Below are 12500 nucleotides of genomic sequence, written 5' to 3'. Positions count from 1 at the left end.
GGCAAAAACACAAGGAGAAAGTGCTCATAAACAAGTTCCTGGGTTAGTGAGAGAGCAAGCCAGCTTCTACTGCCCCCTGTTGTATGTTCACTTCATGGATAAGAGAAAAAGACAAGTGTCCTGTTCAATTTACTCACACAAGTGTTTATTGAAGTTTATCACGACTGAGTATTGACCAGAGCTGATAACAAAAGATCAGGGCTGAGCTAAGTGTCTATAGTGTGTGTGTGTGTGTGTGTGTGTGTGTGTGTGTGTGTGTGTGTGTGTGTGTGTGTGTGTGTGTGTGTGTGTGTGTGTCAGGGTGAGAGGTCTGATGATATGGCCCTTCAGGAAGGTGAAGTGGGAGCATTTTTTTAAACATGTAAAAAAAAAAAAAGCTCCAGCCCGCCCTCATAATGAGAGCTGCTTGTTGTGTTTTAATGAGTGTGTGTTTAAGTCTGTGAGAATGAGCGTTCGTGTGTGTTGAAGAGTTGGAGGAGGGTGATGAGGAAAGAGGGAAAGATGGTGTGTTAGGGAAAGGAATTAATGAGAGAAAGAGATCAATTCGGAGTCTGAGAAAGGGACGGAATGAGAGACACACTGTGGACTCAAAAAGGAACTAAAAAGCCAGCCAGTTAATCTTAAAGGGTGTGAGTGTGAGTTGGTATTTTATTAAGTGTGTGTGTGTGTGTGTGTGTGTGTGTGTGTGTGTGTGTGTGTGTGTGTGTGTGTGTGTGTGTGTGTGTGTGTGTGTGTGTGTGTGTGTGTGTGTGTGTGTGTGTTTAGATTTTTGAAAGGACAATATGTGACTGTACAATATATGAATCATTAATCATGATCTCAGTACAGACTTTTGGAAATCTATTTAGTTAGTACAGACTTATAAAAACTATCTATGTTTTTAATATATTAATTTATTTATTTTTATTTCCTTTAAATCTTTATTGGGACTAAATAATAACACTGACCCTCAAATGTCCCAGATAAGAATCAGGTGCCAGTAAAACACTACACATAAAAAGTTTATGAATGAGCTTTTAATAAATTGCAATACACTTAGTTGTAATATAAAAGGATTATAAAAAAATATATAAAGAGATATTTAGTTAGTTAATTTATTGGGGGTTTTTTGTTGTTGTTTTTTTTGCTTATACATGTAGTGATAGTGACTCTAAGAATCCCAATGATGAAATTGTTTAATACTTATTAGACGTCTTGGAAGAAAAGTCTATTTAAATAATAAAAAAAGCTAAATGATTAGTTAGAATAATGTAGAAATCAATGGAAATACCTCATAAATATAGTAATATAATCCTCTGTGTGTGTGTGTGTGTGTGTGTGTGTGTGTGTGTGTGTGTGTGTGTGTGTGTGTGTGTGTGTGTGTGTTTAAGGAGGGGTTGCCTATTGACTCTTGAATGACAGGAATAAAGGGCAGCACATGGGAATGGGCTCTTGGCTCTCGGCAGGGGATGCATTGAGAGCCACTGGGATGGGGTTAATCCCCTATTCACCCACTCCTCCACTCGGCCCGCCGTGTTTCCTTGGCAACCAGGAACTAGCCATTTTTGCATCGCAATTTCCCAGCCACTTAATGGCACGCAGTTATTATGTGCAATATTTATCTCTTTTGATCAGCCCATTGAGGAGGTCGAGTAAACTCAAGTGCTCCTTAAATCGTTGAAGTGAACCAAAGACCTCCCTCGTCTGTAATCTTGTCAAGGCTGATCTGAGCCCTTAATCGAGTTAAAAAAAAAAAAAAAAAGACTTTTGTATGTCTTTTTTTTCTCTAATAGTTTTTCACCTGCTGTTCCTAATAATCCGACAAGTTCTCATTGGGGAAAGAAGTCTAATTCTATAAGGTCTCTTAAGGAAGTCTCTCTGCTTCTCTTTCTCTCTTTTACACACAAACACACACACACACAGAGAGAGAGAGAGAGAGAGAGAGAGAGAGAGAGAGAGAGAGAGAGAGAGAGAGAGAGAGAGAGAGAGAGAGAGAGAGAGAGAGAGAGCCATACAGTACCTTTAGAATGTATTGTTCTGTAAAACTCATAACTTTCACCTTTAACCATCCCATCAAACATCACCAGCAGCCATCACTGGAACCTGCTCACTTTATCACATTATCTACTAAAGTGCTGTTATTGTAATGATGCAGCTTTTGTCCAGTGGTTTTATTTTTGTCACATTGAAACTTTATCGATCTTAGAGAAATAAAGATATAAATATTATACATAAAATCTAAATACATGGCTCACAGTGGATCGAGATTAGGATACAAAAATATGCTGTCGCGGCCTTTTAAGTCAGACAGAGACACAAACGTGTTTATTTTGTGGTATACAAAATATAAAAAATAATATAAGAAGCGTCTCCTATTCCTTCCGCTATAGAAAGGTGAATCTAAAATAATATTGCATTAACAATAAAATTAGTGAAGTATATTTTAAAATTACACACCTAATTTATCCAACAAACCAATTTCTACAAAAATATAAAAATGATATTTAAGATTCTTGTGCATTCTGTAATAGAAATAAAGAATCTGCTGTGCACCTTTTTTATTGTGTACACTAGGGTTTTTTTTTAATTGATGTTGAACATTTGTTCGAATCATTTTGCAGGACAAAAATTAATATACAGATATAATGATGTGATATTTTTTTATGAGGAAAGCAAAATGGTTAAATTATTTTATTTTAAATATGCTTATTTTAGTTGGAAAATTTCATATCCATAAATGTAAGTGGTCTGAAAAGAAACCAAACATTTTCCATTCTAAGCTGGTAATGAAATTTAATTTTGAAACTTTAAAAGGACTTACGAGCCAAAACAGCTTAGACTTTTACAAGGCTGTTAATTCCACTTCTCTAATTTTATTATATTGCTCGATACCCCTTATTTGTATTTGGGGTATTTGTATTATTTTCTTTCTCTCCTTTATGTTATGTTAATATTCTAAGATTTGAATATGACATTGTATTTTGTTATCTGTTATCATTTGTTATTGAGAAGAAAAAAAAGTATCAAATTACTAGCTAAAATCAAACTTATCACAAAAGCCAACAATTAAACATATATCAGCTTGATAACAGCTACCTTAAATAACCAAAACCATCGCTCTGAAAATTGTATTGAAAGTGTAATATATTATTTTATTATGACTCAAGTCCAAGTCGTTTCCATCTAGAGGGCGGATTTATGACCTGTACTGCTATACAAGCCTCCTAATTGAGACACACCTGGTATAAGTGCACTGCTTTTTTTTTAGTTTCCACACACAGTCCACACAAACACAGGGAAATGCTCACATTTAATGTAGACATTATAGCCTGCATGTAATATAGACATTATAGCCTGCATGTAATATAGACATTATAGCCTACATGTAATATAGACATTATAGCCTACATGTAATATAGACATTATAGCCTACATGTAATATAGACATTATAGCCTGCATGTAAAATAGACATTATAGCCAACATGTAATATAGACATCATAGCCTACATGTAATATAGACATTATAGCCTACATGTAATATAGACATTATAGCCTGCATGTAAAATAGACATTATAGCCTACATGTAATATAGACATTACAGCCTACATGTAATATAGACATTATAGCCTGCATGTAAAATAGACATTATAGCCAACATGTAATATAGACATTATAGCCAACATGTAATATAGACATTATAGCCTACATGTAATATAGACATTATAGCCAACATGTAATATAGACATTATAGCCTACATGTAATATAGACATTATAGCCAACATGTAATATAGACATCATAGCCTACATGTAATATAGACATTATAGCCTGCATGTAAAATAGACATTATAGCCAACATGTAATGTAGACATTATAGCCTGCATGTAATATAGACATTATAGCCTATTTGTAATATACACATTATAGCCTACATGTAATATACACATTATAGCCTGCATGTAATAAATTATAGCCTGCATGTAATATAGACATTATAGCCTGCATGTAATAAATTATAGCCTACATGTAATATAGACATTATAGCCTATTTGTAATATACACATTATAGCCTACATGTAATATAGACATTATAGCCTGCATGTAATAAATTATAGCCTGCATGTAATATAGACATTATAGCCTGCATGTAATATAGACCAAGGTTTTTCCTGGGTCAAAATTGGTCTTCGGTGGTGGCTGACCGACATGGTCATCCACACACAGCGTAATTTTAGTGTAATTTTAAAAATAAGTGTCAGCAGCTAGCTAGCAACAGCTTGCTTTGTGCTTTGATCTAGTTTCATCTCACTCCAGTCTAACTTTAAACTAAATGATTTTACAGGTAATTTATTACACATTGTAAAAGGCCTATACATACTGTGGTTTATTAAAGCTAAATTTTACTAAACACTCTTGCTGAATGGGGTAAGCACACTTACTTTCTCATTTCAGATGTGTATGTTCTTCTAAGAAGTAATGATTTGTTATACACCGATTCAGACACTGATGGGCAGACCCCATTCATTATAATGAATCGGCTCAAAGGAGTCATTAGGTCGCAAATCGGAAAAGCTGTGCTCGTTCTCTCCGTCACTCCATCAGTAGCCTGCTTCACTCATAAAGCCCAATTACAGATCAAATAAGGCGGCCGCCAAAAGATTTTCAATGTAGGAAAAACCCTCTAGACATTATAGCCAACATGTAATATAGACATTATAGCCTACGTGTAATATAAACATTATAGCCTATATGTAATATAGACATTATAGCCTATATGTAATATAGACATTATAGCCAGTGTAATATAGACATTATAGCCTATATGTAATATAGACATTAAAGCCTGCATGTAATATAGAGCGGCTCTTTTTAAGATGCTCCTCAACATTAAAATTCAGGCTACATCACTGTTATAGCCAAATTCCAGAATACATCTATTTACAAGATGTATCAGTGATGATAATGAACCCATTTCTAATAAGAAAAAACAGGCCGAATTATGACCAAGTCAAGTCAAGTCATACTCATACTTTTCATACTTTAATCATGTAAGTCTCAAGTCCTGAAAATTGTGACTCCATTCAGACTCGAGTCAAGTCATGTGAGTACACATGCGAGTCAAGTCATGCGAGTACCCCACCTCTGACACACACATGAGCAATGAAATTCAAATGATCACACCAGACATTTTATGGTCACCACATCCATGACAATATCCGAGGGGACCACGATCCCGACAAGATCCAGGAGGGGGGAGCAAGGCACACGGCAAGTCAGGTGGGGGGGAGCAAGGCACACGGCGAGTCAGGTGGGAGGAGCAAGGCACACAGCGATTCAAGTGGGGGGAGCAAGGCACACAGCGAGGTAGGTGGAAGGAGCATGGCACACGGCAAGGCAGGTGGGAGGAGCAAGGCACACAGCGATTCAAGTGGGGGGAGCAAGGCACACAGCGAGGTAGGTGGAAGGAGCATGGCACACGGCAAGGCAGGAGGGGGGAGCAAGGCACACGGCAAGGCAGGTGGGGGAGCAAGGCACACGGCAAGGCAGGTGGGGGAGCAAGGCACACGGCAAGGCAGGTGGGGGGAGCAAGGCACACGGCAAGGCAGATATACACACATAAACACACACACACCCTGAGTTCTCTCTCCTCCTGCACATAGATGTTTCGTCTCTCCTCTAGCACAAGCTCTCTCTTCTCAAACTCTTTAAGCAGCAGGAGCTCTTGGGACAGTGTGACGCGTCGGAGGTCAGCCTGCTTCATCTGCACGTCCATCGCGCTCTTGTCAAAACACAGGTCACTCACCTCCTCCAGGACACGGCCTCCTCCATCTCCATAAGAAAGGGAGTGAGAGAGTCACTAACTACATCTGGAAAACTAAGCCACTACTTATCCTTACCTCACACACATACACATAGACAGACACACCTGTTTTATCAGTTTGTCTTGCAGGTACAGATTGCGACTATCCTCTATCTCCTGCTCAGACTCACTGAGGCTCTCCGTGGAGAGTGTGTGCACCTCCTCTGTGTGTATGTCTTCCTCCTCTGTGTGTTCTTTGTCTGAATATTGTCACATCCTTCGTACTGCTACTTGCAGCGTTGTAGCACACTTGGATTCGAGCTAGGAGAATAATGTTCCTGATAAAAGTAAATGTGCATCTATTTAATAACGTATCAGTGATGATAAGAAAAACTAAGAAGAAACCATGATAGGCAATCAAGGCCAAATTATGACCAACAGAAATGATTAATTCCTTAAATTAGTAATCGTTATAGATCTTAGTGAGACTGACTATAAACAAATGACTTTCTTACCTTTCCTTGTGGTTGTTGAAATGTCCCGACGTGCCAATCCCATATCCATGACCATGTCCAACGGGACCACGTTCCTGATGAGATCCAGGTGGGGGGAGTAAGTACACAGAGAGGCAGGTGGGAGGAGCAAGGCACACGGCGAGGCAGGTGGGGGGTGCAAGCACACGGCGAGGCAGGTGGGGGGAGCAAGCACACGGTGAGGCAGGTGGGGGGAGCAAGGCACACGGCGAGGCAGGTGGGGGGAGCAAGCACACGGTGAGGCAGGTGGGGGAAGCAAGGCACACAGCGATATTCCGGAGCTCAGATGGCACCATATTCATATTCTTTTTGGGCTTTATGAAATTTCAGAACTTACCCAATATTTGCTTTTCCCAAATATTTGATTGATGCACGATGATAAACAACACAGCAACTTGTCTGCAGCTAACATGAATTTACAGAGGAATTACACACTGTATACTATAGAGCTGGTGTGAAATGTAGAGCCACCATCACCACTCACACTTACATTTGACTCCTCAAAAGCTCAAAAATATAACAAACCTCCCTTTTACGCCCCTGTACAGAGTCCAGTCCAAGACTCCATGAGTGCAAGCTGGCTAGTCATCACCGGTCTAAACCAACATGTCCAGGCAAAAGCTCACATGTCGTGTTTACATTTTTAATGCTGTTAATTAATGTATTTGTGAAACTTTCATCACTTTCCGTAATTTAATAATCAATGTACAATCATATAAAATAACATACATCAAACTAAACATATATCAATGGACAAAAAAAACAAAAGTAAAGTAACACATTGAAGACTAACGAGTCTTTATGTAAAACAGAGCTTTTAATCATCATAGACTCGACTTTCCAAATATGAAGAAAACATATGAAACCCTGGACACAAGAAAAGACCAAACAGGCTAAATAACCGTGATTCACAAATAATGGTATGAAGTTGTCATAATTGTTTTTCTTAGCATCTCAGTTCGACATGTTGTGACCGGAATGAGGTGGATTGGGGCGCGTGCTCATACATTTGCATATATGTAAATTAGTCAGTATTAATATTAATGTGCACGTGCAGCGACATAGCGTCATTTTCATCCTTTTGAGATTTTCATTGTTTCAGATTTACAGATGTTTTTTTTATTATTCATTTACCGATGTGGTCAAATATTCAGTCATTCTTCATTAATCGCTTTATTCTGGTGTAACCCGGATAAATTCATTGGTGTTTGTTTTGGGTCGATGCATAAAGAAATAGCTTGATTTAAATATAAATAGTTTTATAAATTAATGTTAAAATTCGTTGGCCAGCAATGAGTGATGTAACGAGGTCATTTGATATCTTTATAGGGGAACAGTGATTAAAACAAATTAGTTATTTGTTAAATGCTTTTTGTATAAATACTTTAAATATGCTGGTAAAATTTTTTTTAAAAGAATTTGTATTATGTTTGTAAGTTTTATTAAGTTATGTGTCATGTGATGATGCATGCTGGCTGTGCGTGTGCATGGAGAGAGAGAGAGAGCGGCGCAAGATGGCGGCCAAAAATGGCGGCAAGAGCGGTTGGTCATTATCGAGGCTAAGGATTAAAATATGATTTTCTTGCCGACACTTATTGACTTTTTTTTTGTCATTTCAAAGACTTAAAGTTAAGCAGGTTGGTGACAGTCGGATCGAAGCTGTGAGGGTGGATTTAAAGATGTTAGACAAAAGACGACAAAAAGGTTGTTTTCTCTTACCTCAAAAGATAAGGAGTCTACAGAGGAAGTGATTAAAGCGAGTGAAATGCATTTATATATGAGTTCAATGTCAGCTTCTCTTCCAGACTCAACTCCATGGACTCCAGTGAGCGAAAAGGAAAACCTACACTCTCAGAGCTGCAAGATAACATTGTGAGAGCTTTGGCCCAAAAAGTACGGGAAAACACAGACAATCTGGCAAGCTTGATAAAGAAACATGCCGACACCTTCAGAATTTCTTTCCAAGGAAGTCCAGGATTTGAAAGCAGAAACAAGAACAATCGAAACGACAAGTGAAGAACATCAGAAAAGAATAGGTGGTCGAAGAAAGGTTGAACGAAATGGAACGCTATCACAAGAGATGGAATCTGAGCTTGTATGGTTTATGGAACAGGAAGGAGAGGATGTGAAACAGCGTATGATGGACATTTGTAAAGCAGTTACTCGAGATTTTTTTTTTTTTTGTATGTATGTAAACTAGGTTTTTTTGGATTGATGTAAAAATTAATATACAGAAAAAAGATTTTTTATTTATTTTTTTTTTATGAGGAAAGCAAAATGGCAAAATGCCATATTTTTATTTGAAATCTGTTTATTTTAGTCCATAAATGGAAGTGGTCTGGAAAGAAACCAAACATTTTCCATTTTAAACTGGAAATGAAATTCAAGCCGATACGCTATCAAAACTATAGACTTTTACAAGGCTGTTAATTCCTCTTCTCTGTCTGTGTTAATTGTTTTGCTCAATACCCCTTATTTGTGAATTTTTTAAAATACATTTTTTGATTTTTTTTTTCATTTATGTTGTTACTGTTCTAAAATTTGATATGGTATTGTATTTTGCTATGTTATCATTTGTTATTCATACAATAATTAAAAAAAAGACAGAGAGGGAGAGATAGAAGAGGAAGAGTACACTGAGAATACTGCTCGTGAGGTGGGAATACACCCTGGATGTAACAAGGAGGAAATCCAGACAGACATGGAGCTGCACACATATAACACCGCCATTATTTTCCAGCTCTTTGGCCTTTAAGACGTTGAGCCGTGTAGATGACCTTGAGGTCTGACGATGGCGTCCCACCCTCATTCGGGCCCTGATTTAACTGCGTACACTAAACCAAACCTGAGAAAATGTATACACACTTTTAGGTTTTCTGATAGATTAATGTTTGGTAAGCATTCGGGCTCTTAGAATGCAGTGTGTAACTTTTACTCTATGTTTGATCTCAGGTCCAGGACACAGGCAGTCGGTGAAGGCTCTGCTGTTGGGATCTCAGCAGCTCCTGGTGGCGTCTCTGTAGAACTTCCCGCCGCTGTTAGACTGAGTCCTGGCTGCAGGTCTGGTCTTTGTGGATAACTACCATGAGATGAAGGCAGAAAAGACACCACAGCTGCTGGAGATTGTTATTTACAGGTGTATGTGTGTGTGTGTGTGTGTGTGTGTGTGTGTGTGTGTGTGTGTGTGTGTGTGTGTGTGTGTGTGTGTTGGACTGTATACTCTAGGTCTGTTCCTGCATCCTAAAACCCCATCTCTCTCTCTCTCTCCCTCACTCTCTCTCTCTCTGCACAGTGTGGTGGGGCAAGTGGTGTTTGTTAAATCGAGCATGAAAATTTTAGCTTATTTTCAGTTTCTTTCCTTACTTCTTTGGACAGAATTGTAAAATTTTTAAGAAATAACTGAACACTTTAAACCGCTCGCCAGAGGTTATGACGCCGCGTAATGGGTGCAGGTGTGTGCCTGAGACCGGTGTGGTGGGAGAAAAAGACGGCTTTGACGATATTCTCTCAGCATCACGAATGAATAAGGCTGTCATTGTGATTTTGAAAACAGAACAGTTAGTGATTCAGCTGTCTGAAAGTGAATTATGGATTAAAGAAATGCCTGTGCCCGTGATTCCTTTAGCGGCTCCGGCGACTAAAGTCACAATTTACAGCGTGTCGCCTTATATTTCAAATGACCTTCTTATTAAAGAACTAAAGTGCTACGGCAAAAATACGGAAGTTCTGTTTGAAGTATCCCGTTAGATTGCAAAAAAACGCCACCTTTAAACATGTTTTATCACGTTTTGGAGATCATATGTGAAGGAAGAGGGTTCATATATGGAGGACAATGAAGAAGGTTCATATATGGAGGACAATGAAGAAGGTTCATATATGGAGGACAATGAGCAACAGTTAATGCAACTGGAAGTGAATCATCTCATCATAATGACAGTAGCGATACAGTGGACAATACAGCAACACAAATAAACAAGCAGTAGGGCGCCCACTTTCAGGCCAGCTTAACAGCTTGACCATTGAACGTCTCCTATGTAAACTAGCAGAAAAATTAAAGTGAATGGTTCAATTGCTAATGGCTCTGTAAAAGTCTCAGCATATGCAGATGATATCACTGTTGTTTTAAAGAATGTAAAAGATGTTCAGGTATTTTAATAAGTTATGGTAAAGTCTCATTTGCCAAAGTAAATTGGGATAAAAGTGTGGCCCTGTGGTGTGGTTTAGACCACAATAGTCCAACACTCCCCGGTAATTTACATCAGGGAAGATCAGGGTTTATGTATTTAGGGGTTAGAGTGAGTATGGGAGACAGAACTTTGAGGGCCTGATGGAGAATGTGTGTGTTCGCTTGTCTCACTGGAAATGGCTGCTACCCCAGCTAGCATATAGGGGAAGAGTCTTGGTCTTGCAGTGTCTTGCAAAACGTGGCTAAGAAAATCTAAAATCACCATCAGTGAGAAATGCTGTAAAGAGCATTTCGCACACACAAGCAATAAAATTCAAAATAAAATTATGTTCACACCAGGCAGTAATATCTGTCCCAGATGATCGAATCAGAAGTGGATGACAGAGGCGAATGCCTCTCCGATTTTGTCCTCCAGCATTTTTTTTTAATTAATCAGGCTGTTGTATCTGTGCAGTTGTGCTGTGCTCCATGGTCAGTTTGGTTAGTTCCGCCATGGCAGCGTAAAACACACACATGCTTTTTTATTTAGCAATTAGCAATATCTTAATCCTCAACACATTTACACAGAACACAGCATCACTGCCAGGGATCTCTTTCTTCTTTACTCGTTTGACCTTCTTCTTAAAGACTGGGGAGAAAATCTGCAAACTTGTTGTCTTCTCCAAAACGAAGCCTGGAACTTGGAAATGAGCACTTTCTCACTCTCGTGCAGCTTTGCTATGTCTCTTCTCTTTATGTCCAGCTGACACTTAAGCGGCCTTCACACTACACACGACAAACGACGGCCGATAAACCAGAAGTCATTCATTTCCTATGGAGAGTTGCAAAGGGGCTGGTTTGAGGTGCCGACCATCTGCGGATCCGTAATTTTCGGATCCGTTTCGAGCGTTGGATCAGTTAAAAAATTTGAACTTGTGCGACTACACCGCATCCGATATGCTGACCGGATGTGATGTATTCCAATATACATATATAATGCCCAACTCATCCTCCAGCATGTGTTTTGACTACATGGCCTGCCCAAAGACATCGTCTCAGATCGAGGTCTCCAGTTCTGCCTTTAGTCATCTGTGCACTGCGTTTGAGTCCATATCCCCACCCTGACAAAAACTCATAACTTTCACCTTTAACCATCCCATCAAACATCACCAGCAGCCATCACTGGAACCTGCTCACTTTATCACATTATCTACTAAAGTGCTGTTATTGTAATGATGCAGCTTTTGTCCAGTGGTTTTATTTTTGTCACATGGAAACTTTATTGATCTTAGAGTTTTTCATAACTGAAGATATAAATATTATAGATAATATATAAATATATGGCTCACAGTGAATCGAGATTGGCATATAAAAATATGCTGTTGTGGCCTTTTAAGTCAGACAGAGACACAGACGTGTTTATTTTTTAGTGGGCTTACACTGAAGGGTTTTTCTTCTGTTGATGGGGGGTAATTGTGGCACACTCGGGGGTAGGACATGGCCACATTTGTGAGCCATGCTGCTGATCTCCTGCTTCATACAATTAATCTTCTCTGCCTGTTTCTGGACGTGCAGCTGAAGCCTTTTGATGTCCTCCTCGTCACGGTCCCGGGAGTGTATGAAATTAAAACTCTAATACACACAAACACACACACACACACACACACACACACACACACACACACACACACACACACACACACATGAGCAATGAAATTCAAATGAAAATTGTTATGTTCACACCAGGCAGTAATATCTGTCCCAGATGATCGAATCAGAAGTGGATGACAGAGACGAATGCCTCTCGTGTGTTTGATGTGTCACTGCATTAAATTTGTATTGCATTATCCTCTATGTAGTGAACACGTATAGTACCATCTTCTTAAAACTTTTTTCGATATTGTCCTCCAGCATCTTTTTCTCATTCAGCAGGCTGTTGTATCTATGCAGTTGTGCTGTGTGCTCCATGGTCAGTTTGGTCAGTTCCTGCTTGGCAGCCTCAATTTTTGCCTAAAAAACAGA

General features: G+C 38.9%; 1 protein-coding gene across 5 annotated transcripts in view; it reads right to left on the bottom strand.

The window, feature by feature from the left end:
• Nucleotides 1-11733: 11733 nt before the first annotated feature.
• Nucleotides 11734-12500, bottom strand: part of LOC113661222 (cilia- and flagella-associated protein 44) — a 15032-nt gene continuing 14265 nt past the window's right edge. For all 5 annotated transcript variants that reach the window (XM_047808557.1, XM_047808560.1, XM_047808559.1 and 2 more), the window contains 2 exons: nt 12354-12488; nt 11734-12110 (listed from right to left, as the gene is read on the bottom strand). In XM_047808557.1, coding sequence (XP_047664513.1) covers nt 11898-12110; nt 12354-12488 — 348 coding nt within the window. In that variant the 3' untranslated portion in view covers nt 11734-11897. The remainder of the gene's footprint in view (nt 12111-12353; nt 12489-12500) is intronic.

Source organism: Tachysurus fulvidraco, chromosome 25 (assembly GCF_022655615.1).
Source record: "Tachysurus fulvidraco isolate hzauxx_2018 chromosome 25, HZAU_PFXX_2.0, whole genome shotgun sequence".
Classification (NCBI taxonomy): domain Eukaryota; kingdom Metazoa; phylum Chordata; class Actinopteri; order Siluriformes; family Bagridae; genus Tachysurus; species Tachysurus fulvidraco.
This window is presented reverse-complemented; position numbering and strand designations above follow the sequence as displayed.